At 42.5% G+C, this 27385-nt stretch overlaps 2 protein-coding genes and 1 long non-coding RNA gene across 4 annotated transcripts in view; 1 reads left to right on the top strand and 2 right to left on the bottom strand.

Annotated features, from left to right (window-relative positions):
• Nucleotides 1–27385, top strand: part of LOC133470298 (uncharacterized) — a 101094-nt gene that overhangs the window by 17207 nt on the left and 56502 nt on the right. The window lies entirely within an intron of this gene.
• LOC133470278 (uncharacterized) lies at nt 2518–7184 on the bottom strand. Its single transcript, XM_061758482.1, has 2 exons — nt 5543–7184; nt 2518–3619 (listed from the first exon to the last, which is right to left on the bottom strand). The coding sequence occupies exons 1-2, from the start codon at nt 6484–6486 to the stop codon at nt 3571–3573; spliced, it is 993 nt and encodes a 330-aa protein (XP_061614466.1). The 5' UTR covers nt 6487–7184; the 3' UTR covers nt 2518–3570.
• Nucleotides 16151–25523, bottom strand: LOC133470274 (interferon-induced very large GTPase 1-like). The gene is made up of 3 exons (XM_061758467.1): nt 25500–25523; nt 24470–24542; nt 16151–19760 (listed from the first exon to the last, which is right to left on the bottom strand). The coding sequence occupies exons 1-3, from the start codon at nt 25506–25508 to the stop codon at nt 16786–16788; spliced, it is 3057 nt and encodes a 1018-aa protein (XP_061614451.1). The 5' UTR covers nt 25509–25523; the 3' UTR covers nt 16151–16785.

Below are 27385 nucleotides of genomic sequence, written 5' to 3'. Positions count from 1 at the left end.
CTTACCATGTCACCTTGCTCACCTCCAGTCAAATTAAACTGAGACGGATAGGTAAATTTTCCGAATCTGATGTGGATGGGACACGTCCGATGACTCATTGCTCCTGTGGAAAATGTCTTTCCGTTGGCTGCTAGAGTAGAAATTAAATGTTAATTTATAATCATACAGACCGTTACAGCGGCACGGTGGACGACTGGTTAGCACATCTGCCTCACAGTTCTGAGGACCGGGGTTCAAATCCCGGCCCCGCCTGTGTGGAGTTTGCGTGGGTTTTCTCCGGGTACTCCGGTTTCCTCCCACATCCCAAAAACATGCAAGGTAGGTTCATTGAAGACTCCAAAATTGCCCGTAGGTGTTAATGTGTGTGTGCCCTGCGATTGGCTGGCGAGCAGTTCAGGGTGTACCCTGCCTCTAGCCCATAGCCCAGCACACCCGTGACCCACATGAGGATAAGCGGTTAGGTGAATGGATGGATAGACTGTTACAATTTGGTCTTTGAAAGAAGCACCACAAATACAACCCCCAATTCCAATCAAGTTGGGACGTTGGGTTAAACAGAAATAAAAGCAGAATACAATGATTTGCAAATCAGGTTCAACCTATATTGAATTGAATACACTACAAAGACAAGATATTTAATGCTCAAACTGATAAACTTTATTGTTTTTAGCAAATAATCCTTAACTTAGAATTTTATGGCTGCAACACGTTCCAAAAAAACTGGGACACGTGGCAAAAAAAGACTGAGAAAGTTGAGGAATGCTCATCAAACACCTGTTTGGAACATCACACAGGTGATTACTGCATGTAAGCGGCAAGGCCGAAAACCAACATTGAATGCCCGTGACCTTCGATCCCTCACGCGGCACTGCATCAAAAACCGACATCAATGTGTAAAGGATATCACCACATGGGCTCAGGAACACTTCAGAAAACCAATGTCAGTAAATACAGTTTGGCGCTACATCCGTAAGTGCAACTTGAAACTACTATGCGAAGCAAAAGCCATTTATCAACAACACCCAGAAACGCCGCCAGCTTCTCTGGGCCTGAGCTCATCTAAGATGGACTCATGCAAAGTGGAAAAGTGTTCTGTGGTCCGACGAGTCCACATTTCAAATTGTTTTTGGAAATTGTGGACGTCGAGTCCTCCGGGCCAAAGAGGAAAAGAAAGATCCGGACTGTTGTGGACGCAAAGTTCAAAAGCCAGCATCTGTGATGGTATGGGGCTGTGTTAGTGCCAATGGCATGGGTAACTTACACATCTGTGAAAGCACCATTAATACTGAAAGGTACATACAGGTTTTGGAGAAACATATGCTGCCATCCAAGCGATGTCTTTTTCGTGAACGCCCCTGCTTATTTCAGCAAGACAATGCCAAACCACATTCTGCCCGTGTTACAACAGCGTGGCTTCGTAGTAAAAGAGTGCGGGCACTAGACTGGGCTGCCTGCAGTCCAGACCTGTCTCCCATTGAAAATGTGTGGCGCATTATGAAGCATAAAATAATAATAATAAATAATGATTATTTGCTAAAAACAATAAAGGGTTATCAGTTTGAACATTAAATATCTTGTTTTTGTAGTGTATTCAAATAAATATAGGTCGAACATGATTTGCAAATCATTGCATTCTGTTGTTATGTTTAACACAACGTCCCAACTTCATTGAAATTGGGGTTGTATGTAAATACAATTGTTTCAAATAAAGATGTTGAATATTGAATTAATATTTATTTTATTCTAAAATGTTAATTGGTATGAATAAAATCTTAGTGTGTTCCAAACATGGCGGAGCAAAATACGTCTTGCCATCCTGATTGATGTTTTTATTAGGGCCCGACCCATTAATCGGGCGGCCAGTTTAATTGGCCGATATTAGACCTTTTTAAATAGGCAAAAATTGGCTGATATTTTTGACAATGTTTGCCGATTTTTTATTTTTTTTACACATTAACACATTACAAATTTGACAAAGATAATGACATCCAAACAAATATTCCCCCCAAAAAGAAGGCAGCGCTTCATCACTAAGATGCCAAATTACACTTGTCATTTACTCTAATCATTACTGATTACAGTAAAGGTGCTTAAAAGTACAGTATATTATCGCTGTCAGGCAGAATCCTTCAGTATGTCCAAGTTTGGTTAATTTAATATGTGTTCACAAATTGGTACTGTTGGTCAGTCCCCATTTGGTTCTGTTAATTTTACAAATTATTAACCAATCAAATGTATTCAGCTTCCTTTGACCATGCAATGGTAATGGCTCAACAAGCGTGTTGTTTGTGGCGGTCTTGTTGATGCGAGGATTCTACCCAACGGCAGCGATATGATTCTTGTAAATTTTACATTCTTCCATTCACAACCAGCCAAAAGTTCATTTCTCTTCCTAAGCTGGAGAGTGTCTGTAGGTAAATATGTGAAGTCGATTTTGCACATTAACAAACCAACTTAACCACACAACTACAGGCAGAGGATTAGCAGTATCAATGACCAAGTACTTAAACTAAGAGGTAAGTGTACACTTTTATTAGCAGTGGGTATTATTTGTTTTTGAACATTATTTTTGGGAGAAGTAAACGTTTTTCCTTAACTGACAAAAAATACTGTAAATGTGCCACGCCCAGTAACAGCAGTCAAAAAACAGTAGAAGAATCTGAAATGGTCAGCTTAGGTGGAGAGGGAGAACAGTTCATTTATGCGATCATTAAATGCCATTCTTCAAACTGTGATTCAAAGTAATAACCACGGAGCAGTGACTGAAGATTTATTTCATCATGTAACAAAATCGAAGCGTGAAAATTTGTTGACTGCAAGGAACCAAAAATAATTGGATTTTGTCATGAACGGAACAGAGGATAGGACCCAAAAATGCACGACTCCAAAACAAATTGACAGTTTCCAAAAAGAGAGGTTTAATAGACGGGCATAGGTCGGTACACAGGCAGGCAATCCAAGAGAGGCAACAGTATCCAAAAACATGAGGCAAAGAGACAAGGTCGATAATCGGAACAGGGTCAGGTCTTACTGTGAATCTATGAGGTGGAAACAAGGAATGCTGGATGCGCAACGTGGAAGTCCCGAATGAGCGAATCATCCATGATAAACGCAGACGGTACCCAGGAACGCTCCTCAGGCCCATAGCCCTCCCAGTCCACCAGATATTGAAACCCCCTGCCCCTCCAACGAGATGACAACAGCCGCTTCACAGAGAAGACAGGGCCCCCATCCACAAACCGGGGGGGACGAGGGGGCCTGGAAGGCGGGACCAGAGGGGACTCCCGGGCTGGCTTGAGTAGGCTGACGTGAAAAGTAGGGTGGACCCGCATAGACCTTGGGAGCCTCAGCTTCACGGTGACAGGGTTGATTATTTTTGTGATGGGGAAGGGCCCAACGAACCTGGGAGCGAGCTTCTTGGACTCCACCCGGAGTGGAATATGTTTGGTCGAAAGCCAAACTCGCTGACCCACTTTGTAGTTCGGGGCCGGTGTCCTCCGACGGTCAGCAGCGGCTTTGTAGGACCGTCCCTGGCGCAGCAGCATCTGGCGGGCTCGCTCCCAGGTCCTCCTAAAGCGTCTCACCAAGGTTAATGCTGCTGGAACTGTGGATTCTGGGGCTATGGCAGGAAACAGAGATGGTTGGTAACCATGCACAACGTGAAAAGGCGATAGACCAGTGGATGCAGAGGGGAGGGAATTGTGGGAGAATTCGACCCAAACCAGTTTCTGAGACCAGGATCGCGGCTCCTGTGAAGCGAGACATCGGAGCCCCGTCTCCAGGTCCTGGTTCAGCCTCTCGGTTTGGCCGTTGGTTTCAGGATGAAACCCGGATGACAGACTGACGGTAGCACCTATGAGTTTACAAAACTCCTTCCAAAATTGCGAAATGAATTGGGGACCCCTATCAGACACCACATTCTTGGGGAAACCATGGAACTTAAAAACCTGATTAATCATTAGCTCGGCAGTATCTTTAGCTGAGGGGAGTTTTGGAAGTGCAATGAAGTGCGCCATCTTAGAGAACCTGTCAACAACTGTAAGAATGGTGGTATTGCCTTTAGAGGCCGGTAATCCTGTAACAAAGTCTACGGAAATGTCTGACCAAGGACGTTGTGGTATTGGCAGGGGTCTCAACTCCCCAGAAGGACGTTGATGAGAGGCCTTGTTAGCAGCACATACCTGGCAAGCATTGACCTAATCGCTAACATCCCTCCTAACATTAGGCCACCAAAAGCGCTGTTCGACCACTGATAGCGTCTTGGCAATGCCTGGGTGACATACCGTTCGGTTCGTGTGAGCCCAGTGGATGACTTTTCCCCTTAAGGTCGGAACCACATAAAGCCTGTTCTCGGGGCAATCTTCAGGGCTAGGAGTGTCTTTCAGAGCCCCTTCAACCGCAGTCTCAATGTCCCAAACAAAAGCGGAAATGAAGCATGACTTAGGCAAAATAGTCTTAGGGTCGGACAAAGAACTCTCCTCGGAGAAAATGCGTGACAAAGCATCTGGCTTACCATTTTTAGAACCCGGTCGGTATGATAACGTAAAATTAAATCTAGAGAAGAAAAGAGCCCATCTAGCCTGCCTCGCATTTAATCTTTTGGCAGTTTTAATATATTCAAGGTTCTTGTGATCTGTCCATACTAAAAACGGAGTATGTGCCCCCTCTAGCCAGTGCCTCCACTCCATCAAAGCCACATTGACTGCCAACAGTTCACGGTCGCCAATGTCATAATTTTTTTCAGCCGGGGTCAATTTTTTGGAGAGAAACGCACAAGGATGTAACTTCTCATCCTTGAGAGACTTCTGGGAGAGCACTGCTCCTATTCCGGCATCAGACGCATCGACTTCTACCACAAACTGCTGTTTGAGATCTGGCAAAGTAAGGATGGGAGCGGAGGTAAAGCTCGACTTAAGTCTTTGAAAAGCTGCATGACAAAGCGGGTTCCATACAAAAGGTTTGTGTGGGGAGGTAAGATCATGCAAAGGAGAGGCTATAGAACTGAAATTCCTGATGAATTTCCTGTAGAAGTTTGCGAACCCTAAGAACCTTTGTACATCTTTGCGTGACGTGGGAGTAGGCCAATTAATAACGGCATCGACTTTGCAAGGGTCCATCTTGACTTCACCTTGAGCCAGGACGAAACCCAGAAAAGAAACGGACGCCTGGTGGAACTCACATTTCTCAGCCTTGACATAGAGTTGATTCTGCAGTAACTGCTGCAAAACAGAGCGGACATGAATAATGTGAGTCTCCTCATCCGGGGAGAATATCAGAATATCATCTAAATAAACAAAAACAAACATTCAACATGTCGCGCAGGACATCGTTGACAAGGTTCTGGAAAACAGCTGGAGCGTTAGTAAGCCCAAAAGGCATTACCAAATATTCATAATGTCCCGTTGGTGTGTTAAATGCTGTTTTCCATTCATCCCCCTCCCTTATCCTGACTAGATGATATGCATTTCTTAAGTCCAGTTTTGTGAAAATCTTGGCTCCCTCCAGGAACTCAAAGGCGGTGGAGATGAGAGGAAGAGGGTACCTGTTTTTTACCGTGATCTCATTGAGACCCCGGTAATCGATACAGGGTCGCAGGGTCTTGTCTTTCTTGTCCACGAAGAAAAATCCTGCTCCCGCAGGGGATGAAGATGGGCGAATGATCCCGGCTGCCAGTGATTCTTCTACGTATTCCTTCATGGCCTTGTGTTCCGGCCCTGAAAGAGAGAACAACCTCCCTCGTGGGGGTGTGGTTCCAGGCAGCAAGTCAATAGCACAGTCATAAGGTCTGTGGGGTGGAAGGGATTTGGCCTTGGACTTGGAAAAAACATCTTTAATATCCTGATAACAGGTGGGCACTTGAGATAAATCAGGAGAGCATAGTGTCACTTTAGGAAGAACCCGTGTAGGGTCTTCCTTAATGAAATTCAGACTCACCTCTCCCGTGCCCTGGCTACCGGCACCGGCAACTTTGACGTGACAGTTGCTCACGGAATGACCCAACTGACCGCAGTAGAAGCACCGCCCTTCCCTCAGCCGGCGTTGACGTTCCTCAGAGGAGAGACGGAACCTGCCCCGTTGCATGGGCTCATCCGTGGTGACGCTAGCCAGTGGATTGAGACTGGCAGCAGGGAATCTGCCTTGGTTTGGCTTGTCACCGAGGCTCGTCCTCCAAGTGCGCGGTGAAGCATCCCTGCGCCGATCTCCATCCAGCTCGCGATCCAAAAGCCTTCTGTCGATCTTGAGGGCGAGAGCGATGAGAGTGTCCAAGTCGGGTGGCAGCTCTAGCGGGACTAAATGATCCTTGACGGCGGGGGATAGTCCTTGAAAAAAGGCATCGAGTAGCGCCCGATTATTCCAATGAGTCTCAGCTGCTAGAATGCGAAACTCAATCGCGTAATCTGACACCCTGCGCTTGCCTTGTTGTAAGGTGACAAGGGAGCGAGCTGCCTCACGATCAGGAGTGGAAAATTGAAAAATTTGCTCCATAGTCTTGACGAAAAAAGCCCATGAATGACACGCGGCGGAATTGCGGCTCCATTCAGCAGTAGCCCACGCCTCCGCACAACCAGTCAGGTGGGAAATGACGAATGCGATCTTTGCCCGCTCGGTGGAGTTCAAAGTGGAGTTCGCACTGCGTGATGAACGGCTTAATGTTCCCAGATTCTCCAGAGAACCTCTCCGGTCGAGAGAGCTGTGGGCAGACAGCAGCGGAGGTGGCAGGTGGCTGCATGGTCACTACTTCACACGGAAATACCGTGGCAGTACTGGGTGTGGTGCCCACTGGTTCCTTCTCTTGAAAAAATTTCAAAAGAAGTTCAAACTGCGAGGCCACCTGTCTCATCATATTGTCCTGATTCCTTGACAGTCCCTCTAGATGAAGGTGGAGGGCGGCAATCTGCTCATCCTGCTTCGCGAGGCGTTGACCCTGCGCTTGAAGGGCCTTGCGCACCGGGTCTGAGTCTGCTGGGTCCATGTTCTGGCCAGTTCGTTCTGTCATGAACGGAACAGAGGATAGGACCCAAAAATGCACGACTCCAAAACAAATTGACAGTTTCCAAAAAGAGAGGTTTAATAGACGGGCATAGGTCGGTACACAGGCAGGCAATCCAAGAGAGGCAACAGTATCCAAAAACATGAGGCAAAGAGACAAGGTCGATAATCGGAACAGGGTCAGGTCTTACTGTGAATCTATGACGTGGAAACAAGGAATGCTGGAACGCGACGACAAGGTACAACGAACTGGCAACGAGAGGAAATGAGACACGAGGTTATATACAAGGGGTAATTAGGGTGAACGAGGCACAGGTGATGAAGATGCTCACATGAGCAGGTGTGTGTGAAACAGGGGGGGAAGACAAAACCCGGAACACACACACATATGACAGATTTATTATCGCACTAATTTCTAAGAACTTATCATGAGAGGTCCTGCGTAGTTTTTTTTTTTTTTTTTCTGAAATGTTCGATGCTACCAAGAATGCTTTGTCTATTGTAAACGGAGTTGAAGTGTACAGTAGCTCTGCACAGTCTGAGTCAACCAGGAATGTCAGGTTGTTCTGCGACATTCCTGCATCCTTCAAACGTGTACACGGAGAAAAAAGCACCACACACATTTCACACATTTCTGTTTGAACATATGTTTTGTTTTATCATAACATGCTCAAAACAACTTGATTCTATTTTTTGTTTACACTATGTTAGCTTGTTTTTATTTATGGGGTAGATAAGGTTGATGCATCATACTTCAAGCACTCATCATTCACTGCAAATCAAAGTTTACATTGGTGCAAAGATGATTCCCTAAATTATGGCATCTGTCCATTCCCTGCCATTTATCCAAAATTGGGTCATAAAGGCAATAGCATAACACGTCCACCTCCTCTGCTCCTCTTGTAGTAATTATCGGTCCAATGAGCTCAGCCCATCTATCAATTTCATAGTTGGCCATGCAACCAGTTCTTAAAGGGGCGGAGTTCTAATCTTTTATGTCCAAGTGTAGGGATTGCACACCACATATGATTGACTTCCACTGAGGTCACTGATTCTGGTGTGGTTGATTTATGTCCCCATGAGTGATCATTTAAATATGAGTGTGAATGATTGTTTGTCTATATGTGAATTATGAAGTGGTATAGAAAAAGGATGGATGTCTGAATTTTGCTTAAGTCCTATTTAAGCTTCTAACCCTGACTGTCGATCTCTCCTTATAGCTTCCGGGGGTGCTGTGTGTCAATGATGGAGATGAAGGTGTGTGTGGAGGGTGTGGTCCGAGTGGTGTGTGGCATATCCCAGACAACTTCTTGTCAGGATGTTGTCATTTCTCTTGCACAAGCAGTTTTGTGCCACTTTCCACATTTAAACTCAACCCCTAAAAAATAAAATATAGGAAAGGTTCTGGCTGCTAAGTACAAAATCCATCCATCCATCCATTGTCTGTACCGCTTTATCCTCACAAGGGTCGCGGGCGTGCTGGAGCCTATCCCAGCTGTCTTCGGGCCAGAGGCGGGGTACATCCTTAACTGGTTGCCAGCCAATCGCAGGGCACATATAAACAAACAACCATTCGTGCACACATTAACACTTACAGGCAATTTAGAGTCTTCAATCAAACTGCCACACATGTTTTCGGGATGTGGGAGGAAACGGGAGTGCCCGGGGAAAACCCACGCAGGCACGGGGAGAACATGCAAACTCCACACAGGCAGACCTGGGATTTGAACCACGGTCCTCAGAACTGTGAGGCAGATGTGCTAACCAGTCCTTCACCGTGCCACGCTGACTACAAAAAATTTAAATGTTAATTACAACACTCACTGATGAGTTAACAAAGGTTCTATGACAGCAACGTTTTGGTACTGGAACAGATTAATTCAATTACTATTATTGTACTTGTATGTATTGGATGTATTGTATGTATACGGTTTACATGAACCTTGTGTCTGTTACGCAGGTCAAAGCGGTCGTTACATTCTAATCTTGAAATTACGGGGCACAGAGAGACAGCTAGTTGCCGATGAATTTCCGCTGCAGCATCTGAATAAGCTTGGACAGTTGGCTTCAGAGGTTCAGTTCCTTCTGCGACGGACTGGTCCCAGCCTGAGTGATGGGCAAGAGAAAAAATCCAGACTCATTCATCCTGCTCTGTTCAAACCACAAGACTCTTTGGATCCCTCCGACAGAGAGATCCAAAGAGGGCTCTCACTTGTAGTCTTGGTGCATCAACAGTTGCCAGAAGGACTAAATCAAACCAGGTTTGGGCCTCTCCCAAGGCCTCACCTGAACTGTGCGCTTCCCCTGTAAATTTTCTTGATCCTCACTACCCACCAATGATGAATGGCACTTCCTCCTCCTCTAAGGATGAGCTATTTAGACAGATTCTGCAGCAACAGAGGATGCTGAAAGACTTGCAGCTTCAGCTTCAAGATCTGGAAGATGAGACAGAATGCCGGGAACAAGAAAAGGCGTCTGCTACAATTCCTGGATGGAATTGTGGCGCCACAGATGAATTGGACGTACTGGAGCAATGGTTCAGAAATAATGAGGCAGAGCTGATGCACAATCAACGATGGAAAGAAAGGTTACAGGAAGAAAAAGATAGAGAACAAGGTAGGATTTATATTGTCAGAATTTCTGTACTTTTGGTCATTTTTCAAATAAAATACTGTCTGCATTCATTCATTGTAAACAACAGAATTGCGGAGTGGTTTACACCAGATACAGTTATCAGTAGATGATCATAGTTATCGCGTCGAAGAGCTTCTAGTCCATTCTTCACATGTAGAGCACAACATACAACTTGGAAACCCCCAGGTGGACACTCAACATTCTGAGGAGATATTGAGGCCCCGAAAACTGGAGCTCAACTATCGCATGAAGCAAAGAGAAGAACTGGATGACACGCTGTCAAGGACTTTGAAAGAGCTACAAACTACAGAGGAAAAGCTTAGGGTATGAATTTTCATTTCTTTTACCCCCAATCGGAATACAACCCAGCAAAGTGGGTAGTGGGTGTGGTGGTTTTACCTACCCATGCTGAAATTCACCGGCATTTGGCGAGTTGGCCCGTGTTAATGTCAAGCCCTGTGTGACCATTCTTTTTGTTTTTCGACAGATTCCAGCCAGATTTTACATTTTCTAATCTAATCTACATCATCCTTTGAGGTGCTGAAAAGGGAGCTGAGACAATGTAACTTGCAGCATTTCATCCAGCAGACCCGTGGCGCTCCACTTGTAGACCAGACAAACTCCTTGCATGTCACTGAAGCGTTCCTCAGCAATCCTGGCATAATGGAATGGGACTAACCTGGTGATGTGATTTTACAGTGAATAAAGTGTTTTGGTCATCAACAATTATACATGTGTAATTGGCTTTCTGAAATGTATGTTTCATGAATCTATAAAATGTGAGTTTCACTTTTTAAATTAAGCTACTGCAATAATAAACTTCATTATATTAATGATATTCTAATTTAATAATGGCGGCACGGTGAGCAACTGGTTAGCACATCTGCTTCACAGTTCTGAGGACCCAGGTTCAAATCCGGCCTCGCCTGTGTGGCGTTTTCATGTTCTCCCCGTGCCTGCGTGGGTTTTCTCCGGGTATGCCGGTTTCCTCCCACATCTCAAAAACATGCACGGTAGGTTAACTGAAGACACTAAATTGCCCATAGTTGTGAATGTGAGTGCGAATGGTTGTTTGTCTCTATGTGGCCTGCCATTGGCTGGCGACCAGTTCAAGGTGTACCCTGCCTCCCGCCCAAAGACAGCTGGGATAGGCTCCAGCACGCCCGCGACCCTAGTGAGGAGAAGCGGTACACAAAATCGATGGATTATCCATCGGGACCAACTGGGAGGATTAATAATGAGGTTCTTATTGAACAAAACCACCACAGGGACAACAGGGGGGAAAATGCAGTGTTCCAAGTCATTATGCACAAAAGAAAAAGAGGTTGTAAATGTAACGGGTGTGTGGATAGGGTTCAATGATGATGCATCTATTGACAGGTTTCCAGCATTGATTTACTCCTGCAGGAGATACTACATTGTTTGTCTTCTGAAGTTCTTCTGCACCTCTGCTTCCCTCATCAAGCAACATCCCAGATTATGTTTTTTTTTTTTGCAACATGAATATTGTTCATTCCTAAAAATATATTTTGTATTAAACCTATTTTTACATTGATAAACAGGAGTTGTGACAAGAAAACCTTTTTATGTTTCAAACCTCAAAAGCCCGTAAATGGGGAAACATTACCACCTAGTGGCTAAAGTGAGACAGTGCACAGGTTGCAAAAGTAAACACCCAAAATAATATTAAACAAAGAAAACATACCTGCAGAAGACATTAAGAAGTCATTTCTTCTCCCCTGCTTCCTTAACATCTAAAATAACCGTATTTACAATTGGAAATAAATGCTTATTTAGCCTAGTTCACGTAACAAAGTGTACAATTCGCGTCAAAACAAGACACTAAAAATCGTCTATAAAACTACTATTAGTGAAAGAAATGACTCAAAACCTTGAAGTCATAATGACATGTCGGTGGGAACAATATGCACTGGAGGTTGTAACATATATGGCACATATACACAAAGTAGGAGCTCTTTCATTCACGATTTAACCTCAACAAGCATCATAATCGGAGGGAAGACAGAAGGCCAACAGGTACGACGGAAGAAGAGGAAGGCCGATTACAAAGGAAATGATAGAATAACGATGAATAAAAACCAGTAATTGAGCTTTAATTCACAAATACTCAAAGTAACCATGAAATGATTAATGCAGGTCGAAAATACAAGTAAGAAGAAACAAAATAAATAAATCAGCCAATTCCATTTTTAACTCTGTGACATAAAGAACTCTGAAATTAGCCTGTTGCATTTGTGTCATTAGGGGATTTCCAGCCGCAGAAACATTTGTAGGAACTTACCAAGCTACAACGGTTTGTAGCTTGAGTTCCCCCTGTGTCCCCCTGAAAGAAAACGACCAGGGTACGGAAGGTTCCCCTTGGATCGTTGAGTTCCTCCTGGCGCGTAGGGTCTTTCCAGAGCTACCAGGAACTCGGGTTGGTCTGACAACCGCTGATTGGTTGACAGGCCTCTGTAGGCATTTACTTTTTCATTCACAGCCGCCATTACTGAATGCTTTGTTACGCAAGGCTAGAAATACGAGGATTAAAATACATTGAAAAGCAAAACTTCCGAACTCCGATCTTTACGTTTTCCCATTGAGCCGCACTTGGTGGACAAGGAGCAGGCGTGACAAACTCTGTACTCGCAGAGCATAAGTCGCCGGGCCGAAGCTGGACTCGGCGGTGAGCCGTGGCGACGGACTCGGTGGCCAAGTTCGCCTCCGGGAGATCCGCCTACGCCATGGGATCAACAACGAGACCCGCCGCCTCCACCGCTGGCCAACTCGGTCCCACTAAGGAGCGGAGGTCTGAGCACAAGGAGGCGTGTGCGTCAGAGGAGACGAACACCACCATCCCGTCAGTCGCAGGCCAGAAAAAAGAAAACCTTCCCAGGCAGGAGCTCCTCCAGCCTGCCGAAAACTGCCGTGTTTGCCATTGTGCAAGACAAGGAAATGAAGCCCGACATTCTGTCTGTGTTTGTACGCACACGAATATTTGCAGTGTACAGTTATTTATCCATCCATCCATTTATCCATCCATCCAGCCATTTTCTTCTCCTCACTAGGGTCGCGGGCGTGCTGGCGCCTATCCCAGCTGTCATCGGGCAGGAGGCGGGGTGCACCCTGAAATGGTTGCCAGCCAATCGCAGGGCACATACAAACAAACAACCATTCGAACTCACATTCACACCTGCGGCCAATTTAGAGTCTCCAATTAATGCATGTTTTTGGGATGTGGGAGGAAACCGGAGTGCCCGGAGAAAACCCACGCAGGCACGGGGAGAACATGCAAACTCCACACAGGCGGCACCGGGGATTGAAACGTAAGAGCATGATTCGACAGAACGGCGGCATGTTTATGTACAACCGTTAGTGCTAGCACTAGCTTGCTAGGCTACGTAACGTTTTATTGCCTGCTTGCGAGTCATATCGTATTAAATGTACGTGAACATACCTCAAGCAAGCCTTAAATGAATGTCCTCTCCCGAGTACTGGTGACCACCACCATTCCCCATTTTGTTCTTATAATACACGTGGCACGATCCGGTGTTGTGGTTGTCGCCATGGTAATGAGTGTATCCGGTCGCGTTTGAGTTGACAAGATGAAGACCAGTGTTCGTAAAAGACAGGATGCTGTGGTATCGGAATACAAGATTTTATCAGAATCAGAATCAGAATCATCTTTATTTGCCAAGTATGTCCAAAAAACACACAAGGAATTTATCTCCGGTAGTTGGAGCCGCTCTAGTACAACAGTCAATTTACAGAACACTTTGGAGACAGAAAGACATTGACAAAAAAAACAAAAAAACAGTCACTGAGCAGTAAAGGATTGCTAGTTATCTGGTAATGCCGGTACTTTTTTTTTTTTTTTTTTTTTTTGACAATTGTGCAATAAGATGCAGAGTCCTCTAGCACTTAGAGCAGTTCGAATGACGACTATTGCAATAGTCCGGTGCAATGACCATTGTGCAAAGGGCGCTGAGACTTCAAGGAGTGTATGCGGTTTAAAGTGACGAGTAGTGCGATAATCTGGGACAATGTTGGTTGTGCAAATGTTACAGATAGTCCTCAATCAGTGTGCAAATGGAGCAGATGCTACTCTGGCATGAGTGGCCAGTATATGCAAATAGTGCAGCACGGCGAGACAACTACAGTGAGTGTACGAGTAATACATAATTGTAAAACTGTCCTTTTCAAATCTGCAGAAGAAGGTATTCAAGTCATTGGCTAGTGTGCTATTGTTCTCAGCTTGGGGGGATCGTCGCTTGTAATTAGTCAGCGATTGGAATGCACGCCAGACTGATTTAGAGTCGTTTGCGCTAAACTGTTTTTCCAACTTTGCTGTATAGCTCCTCTTTGCAATGTTAATTTCTTTGGTCAGCTGGTTTCTAGCTCGATTATACAGGGCCCTGTCCCCGCTCTGATATGCGTCCTCCTTAGCTTGGCGAAGCTGCTTAAGTTTAGCAGTGAACCACGGCTTGTTGTTGTTGAATGTGCGAAATGATTTTGTTGGTACACAAACCTCTTCACAGAAACTGATATAGGATGTAACCGTGTCCGTATATTCATCCAGACTGCCAGCTGAATTTTCAAAGACACTCCAGTCTGTGCAGTCTAAACAGCTTTGAAGTTCCATCTTGGCTTCATTTGTCCACTTTTTCACTGTTTTCACTGTAGGCTTCGCGCATTTAAGTTCTTGCCTGTACGTCGGTATTAAGTGAATTAAGCAGTGATCAGACGAGCCCAGGGCTGCACGAGGAATAGCACGGTATGCGTTTTTTACCGTAGTGTAGCAGTGGTCTAAAGTATTATTTTCCCTGGTAGGACAGTCGATGTGCTGCTTGTATTTAGGGAGTTCGTGGTTGAGTTTAGCTTTGTTAAAGTCCCCGAGAATAATGAGGGGTGAGTCCGGGTGTTTTTTTTCAATTTCGTTGACTTGTTCGGCGAGCATTAGCAATGCGGTGTTCGTGTTAGCTTGAGGCGGAATGTAGACTCCAGCCAGTATGAATGATGCGAACTCACGTGGCGAGTAGAATGGTTTACAGTTTAAAAATAGCGACTCCAAATGCGGGCTGCAGTGTGTGCTGAGCTCCATTAAGTCCGTACACCATTTTTCGTTGATATAGAGGCATATCCCGCCGCCCTTTGTTTTCCCCGATGATTCCATGTCGCGGTCCGCTCGATGAATGTGGAAGCCGCGAAGCATGACGGCGCCATCAGGGACAGCGTCTCCGTGAAGCACATGGCCGCGGAACGTCCGAAGTCTTTACTGGTCTTTAACAGAAGATGAAGCTCGTCTATTTTATTGGGTAGGGAGCGTACATTCGCGAGGTGGATCAACGGGAACGCCAATCTGTGTCCTCTCTTGCGGAGTTTCACCTGAATGCCGGCTTGCTTCCCTCTGTGGCGCCGCTTCCGTCTCCATGCGACGAAAACCGCAGACGCCACTCCGGTGAGTAACTCGGGGAAAAAACTGAGCGGATTTGCGAAAGTTGGTGACAGAAAGTCCGGAGTAGCCTCCTTGATGGTTAGCAGGTCTCCCCTTGTGTAAGTGAGTCGTGTAAGGTCTCCAAAAACAAAAACAATACTAGAGAGCGCGTTACCGAGGCGACCACACTGGTAGGCGCCATCTTGCTATTTTATTGCAGTAGTCTGACATTCTGGAATCCTGAAACACCAAATCTTGTAGTCTGATCTGGCATTACGTGTTGTCTGTCTCAGACGTGTTGTCTGTCCCAGAGCGCCGACATGATTTTAAAAATAATAACTTTATTGGCGGTCAGATAGTTACAGTACTACGTCAAAAGACACGCGACAAGGCTAAAAATAAACTAGCTTTTGGATTCAAACATACTGTACACGATGACGATGCAGAGTAAATGTCTTTTGCGGAGCCAATCAATGATCGGCGAATTATGACATAAAAGTTGGTTGGCCGATCAGCATAAAATGCTAATTATCGGGCCTACACCCTGCCATTATGCCGCAGGTTGTTTCACGAGAGAAATGTGTGGTGCTGAATGGACAACATTGAAGACAGACAGCTGCGCTGGTGTTAGTGAGACAAATGCTCTGCAAAAGTCATGACTAAAAAAAAGGTCACTGATCTTTCGCGAGTCATTGAAGTCCTGTACATGTGTCGTGCAATGCAATTTGCGGGTGTGCATTATGTCAGAACCGGGAGAATCAACAGAATCAGAATCATCTTTATTTGCCAAGTATGTCCAAAAAAAAACACACAAGGAATTTGTCTCCGGTAGTTGGAACCGCTCTAGTACGACAACAGACAGTCAATTGGCAGAGAACACTTTTGAGACATAAAGACATTGACAAAAAAAAAAACAGTCACTGAGCAATAAAGGGTTGCTCGTTGTCTGGTAATGCCAGTACATTATATATATATTTTTTTGACAATTGTGCAAAAGATGCAGAGTCCTCTAGCACTTAGAGCAGTTCGAATGACTAATATTGCAATAGTCCGGTGCAATGACCATTGTGCAAAGGGCGCTGAGACTTCAAGGAGTGTATCAGAATCAGAATCATCTTTATTTGCCAAGTATGTCCAAAAAACACACAAGGAATTTGTCTCCGGTAGTTGGAGCCGCTCTAGTACGACAACAGACAGTCAATTTACAGAGCACTTTGGAGACAGAAAGACATTGACAAAAAAAAAAAAAAAACAGTCACTGAGCAGTAAAGGGTTGCTAGTTATCTGGTAATGCCGGTACATTTTTTTTTTGTTTGTTTGACAATTGTGCAAAAAGATGCAGAGTCCTCTAGCATTTAGAGTAGCTCGAATGCAGATTAAAGTGACGAGTAATGCGATAATCTGGGACAATGTTGATTGTGCAAATGTTGCAGATACTCCTCAATCAGTGTGCAAATGAACTACCAAGTTGTAAATATTTTTGCAATTTGCAGAAGAATTCACAAAAAGCCACATCCTGTTTGGTTTGCTGCCTTGTGATTGTGATGCTTTATGTGCACAACTTCTAAAATATTTCATGATAAATTTAAATTCCATCCTTGACAGTGTGCTTATTTTCAAGAGTCAAATTCTAGCATGTCTTCTTTTTTCTCTGTTCTTTTTGTAATGCTCACCCAGGTACACTGCACATAATTTTTACCTCAATCTACAACAGACTCCACATTACATTATTTAATGTTGAAAGCCTCTTTCAAACCCTGCAGCGCTTGTTTCTGTGTGATTTTTTTCCATTCGTATGGAACGTTTGCTGGCTTGGCATCATACTCGCTAGCAAATTGTTCATTGTAGCGTACCAGTACATACTTCCAGTAATTAGACGCTTCCATTGTGGCGTCTGGGGGAATGTGCCAGTCAGGATAGATGGTACTGTAGTCTTTGTAACGAACCCACTCCTTACGTGTCAAACTGTTTTTAAAATTAGAGTTACTCTGCACATCAGTCGTACACAAAGATTCAACTAGGAGTTGAGTTGAGTGATCTCTGTATCTTGCAAGCCCCTGTGGTCGATGCACAGCCGCATGATGTTGTTTGTGCTCTTTTCCACCTGCTTCACAAGGAATTTTACAAAATGGACACTGCTGTCCACATCCGACTACTCTTCTGAATAGCACATTCTGTGGGTTACTTTCAAGTTTATTCAGAGTTTCAGTTATGTTTTCATTGTTGGAGAATTCAACAAGGAGGGTTTCCTTCAATGTGTTCAAGGATGCAATGAAGCTTTGTGTAAATGACTTGCATGTGGTTTGGATCTGAAACAGGGTGCACTGTTGTGCCTCCTCCGATATTACCATGTCTTTAATCAGATTATTGCGCATTTTGATGACAAGTTTTAGAATGTTTGCATCGTCATCTGATTGCATATTTGAGGCCTCCTTCATTGCATTTAATATTTTGACAACTACTATCTCCAGGATCATCTTCTGTAATTTGTACAACGTGTTGTCCTTCCTCATTGCTTGGCAGATGTCAAGAAGTATCTTTTTCTTAAGGTATGTTTCATAGTGACAAATGTACTTGACAAAAGTGTCGAAATCATCTTTCAGCAGTAAATCTTTCTGAATGTTGTATTGGAAACAAGAGGGTAAACTGTACATCATGGAAAGACTGCCTGTCACAATTTCATCTACAATTCCAGTTCCCAAAGATTTGTTGATGCAATCCTCAATGGCCGGCTTGATACAAAGCTGGACAAAATCATTTGCTTTGCGTTGGGAATGATCTGTCTTTTTGTATAAATCCAGAAAGTCTAACAAGTATTGATGCTTGTACTTTTCCAACTGTACTCGGGGATCATTATTTGACAAGAATCTTTGGTGCTGCTTGAGGAATTCTCTTGCAGCAATGTCACAAATATGAAGTTTGATGTCAATGTCAAACTGAGTGTTGGTTTTGTGACGATCATAACCTTCAACAAGCAATTCATCAACCCTCTGCAGAAGATCCCTTGAGAAAGAATCATGGTAATCACTATTTGACTTTGTTATATCAAGAATAAACTGGGTGGCTGTCTCGATGACATTGTCTGCAAATATCTGCAAATCTCCTTTCCAGAAAATTTTAATTTTCTTCGAAATGGATTCGACATGGTCAGTTCTGGCCTTAAATCGGTCCCTTCCAAAACCCTTTAGGCTTTTGATTGGTCTTAATTTCTCATTCACGTTCCGATTTGAGAAATTTCTCTTCAGCATGGCGAGAATATATGCAGGTATAGGTTGCTCTTTCAGTCTAGGTACATTAGCAGTAGCTGTAGTCCACATTTTGTCAAACTCCTCTCTCAGTTGGTCATCAGACAGTGTGACATTTTTGAAGTCATGCAGAAGTTTCATGACTCGCTCTTCAATCACGCCACAGTACTCCTGTTGTATATTCTGTGCCTTTTTCAAACCAATTTTTACCTCAAGGACTCTGTCCAATTGAGCATTCACTGAATTTTCAATATCATTTGACAGACTTGTAATACTATTGAAAAAGTCAGTTTTGTATTTCTCCACCAATTTTACACATCTGTCTTTCTCTCTGTAATAGTCTGAGAGTTTCCCATTGAATATGCTTTTTTGTAATTCAATTTCCTCAGATAGTTTTGATTTCTTTAATGTGACCAATCTTTCCATTTCATCCTCGTTGTTGGCATTTAAGATTTCTGACTCTGCTGCTGTCTGCCAGATGAGGAGTGCTTTTCGCATCTCCCATTCCCACTGGGCAAACTCTTTGCACAGGTTGTCATAAGCATGGGCCACAAGTGTGTTTCTGAAACTAAAGATGAAGTTCTCATATTTAACCGCTTTCCACAGACTACGCATCCATTCCAGAAAGTCTGGGATCTTTGAGACATCATTACTGATTTCCTTTACCACAGTCTCCAGAAGATTTTTCTTGAAATCTGCTACAGCTTCACTGTAACCAGTGTTTACTGGTGCCATTGGAGGAGTTCCGTGCCAAAGTCCTGGGATGTTCCAGTTGTTTTTTTCCAAGTCATAGTTGAGCACATCTGTGAATGCTTGAATCGAAGGCTGTCTCTCCATTTCAGCTGCAATTTGGGTCATTTCATTTAGTTGGTCCAATAGATGTTGTCTCTCTGTCAAGTTTTTGGCATGAGCTGAAACTCCAGCAACATTTTGGTGCACGAAATGACAAATTGTATTTTTTCCAATTCGTTTCATTCTAATGAAGGCATGGACAGCAATTTGCAGGACATCTTTCATTTCAGTTGCATTCTCCATTGCAATGTTGATAATGGTCACATCACTTAAGCAAATGACAAAGGTTGCCAGTTGGTTGTCACGCTCATAACTATCTTCCAGTTGTGCAAGGTCAGGGGATTTCAAACCTTCAGTATCAATGAGGAGGATGAAGTCACAACCCAACTCAATTTGTGTATCGTCTCCAACTTTGATGAAAAGCATATAGGCCCCTCTTGTACATCTGCCGCTGCTGACCGGAAAATGAACACCAAACATGGTGTTGAGAAGAGTTGATTTTCCAGTACTTTGAACACCCAACACGGTTAGTACTATCAGCCTGCTCTTCTCACCAACCTTCTTGTGAAGCTCCATTAGCACGGCTGTCACCCACTTCTCTGGGATGTTTGAAGCGTCTCCATCCAAAAGCTCCAATGGATAACCGTCCAACAGCATTTCAGCAGCTACAGCAGGCAAATAGGAGAATTTATCTGTGGCATCTCCTGATTGCATGGAAACCTCATAGTTAATTCCCATTTCTCTCATGTAATGTTCTACTCCTAAAGAGCTATCCAACAAATCTTGATCAATCTCTGCAATGAGTTTGGCATCCTTATTTCTGGATTGCTCTTTGAACTTGTGACGCAGGGCAGTCAATTTTTCACGAGAATGGCTATTAAATATGAAGTACATCCACTTCAAGAAAACGTTTCTACTCTCTTTGTCACTTGTTGATAAGGTGTCAATAAAATCTTGCATTCCTTTTGACAATTTTTGCTTGCTTTGCTCTTCCCAAATGTGTCTTTTCTCTGTCCGTAGCTGAGCTTTATAATGCTCAGCACCATCAGTGCTGACATCATACATTCTACATTCTTTTATCTCCAGTTGTGATAACCTCTTCCAGTTTTCTCCTTGCAAAGGAAGTTGTTGTTTCTTGTAGTGTGGTATACTTTGTACACTAATACCCCTCATAATATCTTCAGCAGTTTTTTTCTGGTCAAGAGTTTCCTTTTCATCTACAGACAGACCCAAGTCAATTGCTTTGTCAAGCATTTTTTCTATACTCATTGTGTGTTTTATGTGAAACAGTGAGTTCTTGATAGCGCCACAAAGTCTCTGAGAAAACTCTGCCACGTTCACTCTTGAGTCTTTGATTTTAACACTGCTTTTTGGTAAATTCAGCATTTGCAGTGTTTTCTTGACAGACATCATATCCTCACAGGCACCCTCTTTGCGATTAACAACAAAATGGAGTTTGGATTTTGCATCTTGAAGAGCTGTCAGAATGTTGTGCTCCTTGTCTTCAATTTTGTCCAAAAATACAAAAACTGCATTGGACACTTCATAAAGAAAAGAAAATTGTGGGAGTGACTCACAAATATCTCCTCGCAAATTAGCAAACGTAATTGGCTCTGGGAATATGTCAAGATTCTCTCTCCCACAAGGAAGGAACCAGCAAACCTCCACCAATGTATTTGAAATTTTTCTAGTCCGTGCCCCTCCTTCCATGTCTCTGTGTATAAATATATTGTGATTCTGCTGGCCACAGCTGAGGATGTGATTTAAAAACTGAGATTTGGATAAACTGCAGTTCTTTAGCCTCACAAAGGAAAAGAATGGTATCGTTGCTTGCACAATGTTGTTCTCAACAAATCCTCTGGTCTGACACAAATCATGCGGACACCACTCCTTCACAATTTCTCTCAGAGCCCATAGCATCAGAGTACACTGATTGTTCTTGCAGTGGGGCAACAGCAAGGGGACAGAAAACTGGCATAACGACATCTTCAGGGCCATTTCCTGCTGTAAGAAGCTGTCAGCACAAAGAAATAGACCTACTATCAGGTCAAGAGGATGAACTGTGTTTTCTGACTCACATGCTGTGTAAATGTCCAGTAGGTCAAAGCTGTCTTCGGTTTCGTCATGATTGCTTGAGATCTGTGTATAGTTCCTGCACCCAGCATTGATTTTGAACAGTTTTCTTAGGAAATAAAATGGTATTTCATCCACTGATAAAAGTTCTTTTTCGTATATGCTGCTTTTGTTGACTTCCAGTAGAGACTGAAGAGTGAGTTTGTTCGGATAATATTTCTGTAGTCCAAGGTTGGAGAGGAAGTTCAACAGGACTGTCAAAGAGAAACATATTATTTAAAAGTAAAAAAAAAACAAAAAACTCATCTGTTTTTGGATTATATCAGGACTTCAAATGGTGAGTCACATGCATGCCTCTCATAACACATTAACACATCAAGTAGTTTACCGTAATTTCTCGTGTATAATGCGCATTCACCCCCCCCCAAATAATTGTCAAAAGTCAATAGAGTGCATTATACATATGTATAGGGGCAAATGGAAAAAACTTTCACATTTTATAAATGCATGCTGCCATCTAGTGGTTATGAAAAAGCTGTACACCTTCATTCCAAAATGCCACCGCCACCTAGAGGTTATGAGAAAGGTGTACACTTTCATTCTAATATGCCACCGCCACCAGGTGGTTATAAAAAAGGTGTAGCCTACGCTTTCATTCCAATATGACGGTACGTATGACTGGATATATGTACAGTTGTGCTCATAAGTTTACATACCCTGGCAGGATTTGTGAAATATATATATATATATTTTTAATATGACTGATGACTGAACAACAACCATCATTAATTTCTTTATGGTTATGTTTTGTTTAAAGATAATGCTTTTTTGAAATGCTTAACCGTTTAATTTGAATCCCATTAAAATTAAATTAAATGTGTTTCGCCTGGTCCTTCGTGTTTTCTTTGAAGAATTGTACCCATCTTACAAATTCTGCCTGGGTAATCAAACATGAGCACAACTGTGTGTTTCCTAATTTACTAAATAAAAGTAGGGCTGTGAATTTCAAAATAAGAGCAAGTAAATAAAAATAAAAAGTATTACGTGTTCAAATAAAGTGCTTAACTTCAGATAAACTGATTAATAATAATAATAATAATTTTGAAAAAAATAACAAAATACAGATAATACTTCATGTTTTGATCATATGGGTAGAAGCAAAAATCATGCATTGTAAAAATGCATTATACATAGAAGGGTTCTCCTGAATTTTGAGGACAACTTTGGGGGTGCCTATTATACATGGGTGTGCATTATACATGAGATATTACGGTAATTAACATAATTGAATTTGCATGCAAAGTCACAAGTAGACAAAAACCCTGGCCGTGGAGTGGGGTGGTATGATGAAGTGTGTGAGGTGGGGAGGGGAGGGTATTTCACAGGACTCATACATCAAACTGCAGTGTCTTAACTGAATTTAAAGTGTAGACTCGCATGCTTACTGTGTTCTGGCTCCATGATTGGTTGAGCTGTATATAGATCATGTAGTATACATGATGAAAATATCTTGTCCAAACAAGAAAGGTCTTTAAATTTCAGGCAATGTGCACTTTTGAGGAAATCTTAGAAAAAACTATCACTAAATGTCATTCCACCTGTCATGTATCAGGGGTTTCTAAAATGGGGGCAGAACTGCTGAAACAGTCTTTTTGTCGTATGATGAAGCAACAACTGTTTTTCAGGACTGAGAAAAATATTGGAAAATATTATCAAAGAATTTCACATCAGAAATGTAAATCTATCTTTGTTACATTTCCATCCAATTTCTATGCCATTTATCCTCATTAGGGTTGCGTGTAAGCTGGAGCCTACTATCCCAGCTGACTTTGGGCGAGAGGCGGGACAGACCTTGCACTGGTTACCAGCCAATTGCAGGGCAGGGACGATTTACAGTCTTCAATTAACCTAACATGCATGTTGTTGGAATGTGGAGAAAGTACCCGAAGAAAACCCACGCAAGCACAGGAGAACATTCAAACTCCACACAGGGAGGCCAGAGCTGAGACTTGAACAACAGCCTCAGAACTATGAGGCAAACATGTTTACCACTTGCTGTGATGCCTTTGTTATATTAATACAGTTCATATTTTTAAATATTGAAGAGGACTGTTGCTTCAGAAGGTCTACATACAGTCGGGGAACAATCAGATAAACAGAATCTTTTGTGTTTCTCAGTTTTTCATGACAGATTGCAAAATAATGCTCCATAAAACAACAACAACATGAAGTTCTTGATGTTAACCGTGAATTGCTATCATTTTATATTGAATTTAACTTACATTTAATTTCCTTTCTGGGGTTACTATTTGTATAATACATTTTAAAAAACATTAAGGTGAATACTGGAGTATACATCAAATAAAAACGCCAGACTTCATTAAGTGCACAACTGCGCATACCTGTAGTTTGACAACGGACAATGACAGTATCAATACTGATGTACCATGAGAGATAAAAATGCATTATCAATTTTAAATGAATAGGGGTGTCTCCGTGCGAGACTATTTGCGCCGCTTTTAAAGGAAAGGAAATAATCTACTTTGACTGGACAGAACAAGTCAGCTATGAACACTTTGCTTTGAATTCCAGCAAATTAAAAAAACGGGGCTTGCCCGCCTCCTCGCCGAGTTACGCCAGGCCCACTGTTGGATTTGTGATACTCAAAAACCGAGCCCAACATGTTCAATATGATATTTTCTTTTTTCTATTTGCGGAGGCAGAGTGGCTGACTAGTTAGCACGTCCACCTCCGAGTTCAACAGTCGAATTTGGGCTCCGGCTTTCTTACGTGGAGTATGCATTTTCTCTCTGTGCTCACATGGGTTTTTTCCAGGTACTCTGATTTCATCCCACATTACAAAACATGCCTGTGTGTGTGTTTGACTTATTGAAGATCTTAAATTTTCCTTAGGTGCGAATTATTTTTTTTGTCTGTTTGTCTATAGGGCACCCAGTCCAAGGAGTCTCAGGTGGGTGAGGCTCCAGCACAAAATGAGGATAATGGGTATAGAAAATGGATGGATGGATGGATGGATGGATGGATAGCCATTTTCAATGGATGGATATCCATTTTCTATACCACACATTCTCATTTGGGTCACTTGTGAACTGGCTAGCTCACTTTTGGTACACCATTGAGTGGTCACCTGCCAATCACATGCATGTTTTTTGGAGTCATAAGGCTGTAGCCGAGATATGTGTGAGGGAGACGTGCTAAACACAAGACCACATGCTTGCAGTTTTCTTATAATTATCCATGCATAAAATTTTCTTTATCTTTAGTCGAAGAGGGAAAGTACCTGTTGGGTTTTGTCTTTCAGAGCTCATTGTAGCCATGGTTTGACATCCCACTGATCCCTTGTCTTGAAAAACCTAGAGGAAATATCATTAGATTAGGTATGTTCTTTCTTTCTTTCTTTCTTTTTGAAAAACATGTGAATCGCAGATATATTTGTGAATTTACAAAACACGTGCAAATAATTTTGAAACATATCTCTCCCCATACGCAGAGCGGCTGACGAGTTAGCAACTACGCCTCATAGTTCAAAGGTCATGGGTTCAAATTTGGGGTCCGGGTTTCCTGTATGGAATTTGCATGTTCTCCCTGTGCTTGTGTGGGTTTTCCCCACATTATCCAGTTCCATCCCACATTCCAAAAACATGCATGAACTGGATGGAAGTTAAGTTAATTGAAGACCCTAAACTGTCTATGGGCCTGGCGATTGTCCAGGACGTACCCCGCCTCGGGCCAGGAATCGGCTGGGTTAGGCTCCAGTACACCCGAGACCTTGATGGGGGTAAGCAGAAAATGAGAAAAATCGAAAATGGATTGATGGATGGATGGGTGCCAGCCAATCACAGGGCACATGCAGACAAACGATTCAGACTCACTTTCACACATGAACAACTCAAGAGTCTTCAATTAGCCTCACATGCCCGCAAGTCGTAATGCTGTGGCTGAGATTTGAACCCTTAACCTGAGAACTGTAAGGGAGATGTGCTAACCACAAAGCCACGCTTACCCTTTTCTTATAATTACATATACATAATATTTTCTTTATCTTTAATCGCAGAAGGAATGGACCTGTTTGCGTTTGTCTTTCAGAGCTCACTGTTTGACATCCCAGTGATCCCTTGTCTTGAAAAACCTAGAGGCAATATCCTTAAATTAGGTCTTTTGTTTCTTTTTTAACGCTCACTTTAATACCCCAAAATATTGCTGATTAATTGCTGATAATTCTGGACATCAAGTAAGCTACCAATATGACTGGAACTTTATTATATAGAAAATAATTAGGAGAAGGTATTTTTTTCCAAAATTGCACTTACCTTACACATCAGCCAACAGCATTCTGTAGCCAAGTCTCTGCTATGGTACCTATAAAGGCAGTAAAGAGAAACAGAAAGCATTTAAGAATCCTGAATGGACTTCAACCTTTGTCCTTTTATATAAGAATTCACATTCTGGCTCAGAACCAACAAACACCCTTTGTTCATCTTCTATACAGACTTCTATACAATTCAGTCTGTTCTGAATTGCAGTGACAAGGAACATAATTAGACCCCTGCCCCCCCTTCTCAAGGCCAAGAACACAAGTGCTGAGAAGCCCAAATTCACCTGGTTACCTCAAGATGTCCGGCCAAAAGGACACCAGCACACACCTATGGCCGAAATGTGATTAATGACCATCTGTAGAATAAACCCTCCTTTGTCAGGGGCGCCAGGTCAGATAGGTCTGAGTTTCATTAATGCACTAAAGGGATTCAAGGCAAATGACCTGACCTGAACCCACACTAACTGTCCCCTCAAAGGTTAATCAGTGACCCCAAGAAATGTGAATCACCCAGTTAAATTCACAATACTCTCAACAAAAAAAAAGTTTGGACGTTGTGTTAAACAGAATACAATGATTCGCAAATCATGTTCAACCTATTTTTAATTGAATACACTACACAGACAAGATATTTAATGTCCAAACTGATAAACTTTATTGTTTTTAGCCAATAATCATTAACTTAGAATTTTACGGCTGCAACACGTTCAGGGTCAAATTCTAAGTTCATGATTATTTGCTAAAAAGAATAAAGTTTATCACTTTGTATCAATCTTTGTATATTCAGTCTTTGTAGTGTATTCAATGAAATATAGGTTCAACATGATTTGCAAATCATTGTATTCTGTTTTTATTTATGTTTAACGTCCCAACTTCATTGGAATTGGGGTTGTACATCAACACAATTGGTAGACACCTAATCCAATTAAATTTTGTGTCTTCTTAACATTTACTCAAGTCCCATTTTCTCCCTCCTTGAGCCGTCGCCTTATCCTGGTCGAGGGGTTTCTGTGTCCCAATGATCCAAGGAGCTAAGTTGTCTGGGGCTTCATGCCCTTGGTAGGGTCACCCATGGCAAACGGGTCTTAGGTGAGGGACCAGACAAAGCACGGGTCCAAAAACCCCTATGACGAACAAAATTAATGGCCATTAATTATTTATTAATTAACACAACGTCCCGACTTCATTGGAATTGGGGTTGTATAATTGTGGTTAAATCATACAAAGTCCTCTGAAAGTATACATTGTTGCCTTTTTTCTTGTGCTCAAATTTGTATTTTCATGATTTAGTTAATAGTTGCTACGATATAACTCAGCCGCAGTTTTGAAAGAATATGGCATCTTAACTAATGTAGTATTTTGTCATGATTACTGTCCGGTTGAATGAAATTTGATTTGACTTGATTGAAATTTCCTGTTCTACATTAAAGTTTGTATTTGTGCCATTTACAAAGTTGGTACACGTAAAGTACAAGATAGTACTTTGAGTCTTTTCTTTGTTAAGTAAAGTAATTAATAACTAATGAGGTCTCAAATCTAGTTTGAGACATGGGTGGAATCTCATAATTCAGGATCACACTTACTATTCAAACGCTCTCATACATACTACTTGAAACGCTCTTAGAAACATTTTCACTCATAAACATTTGTCAAATGCTCTCATAAACACCAGTGAAAAGTTTTCATTCTCACGACTAAAGGTGTTACTACGCAAACACTCTTATATGTGCTTGTCAAATATTCTTGTAAGCGCTCGTCAAAATGACTTTACTGGGCCTTTGAAGTCGCTCTTTAAAATAAGAAATCATGGGCAAAAACCATCAGCCGTTTCTCAATCTTAAGGTTACAAATGTTTTGGACTATTACTCATTAGTTTGGAAG

Source organism: Phyllopteryx taeniolatus, chromosome 2 (genome assembly GCF_024500385.1).
Source record: "Phyllopteryx taeniolatus isolate TA_2022b chromosome 2, UOR_Ptae_1.2, whole genome shotgun sequence".
In the NCBI taxonomy this organism is placed as follows: domain Eukaryota; kingdom Metazoa; phylum Chordata; class Actinopteri; order Syngnathiformes; family Syngnathidae; genus Phyllopteryx; species Phyllopteryx taeniolatus.
The sequence above is the reverse complement of the archived record's forward strand: the minus strand, read 5'-3'. Positions and strand labels throughout refer to the sequence as shown.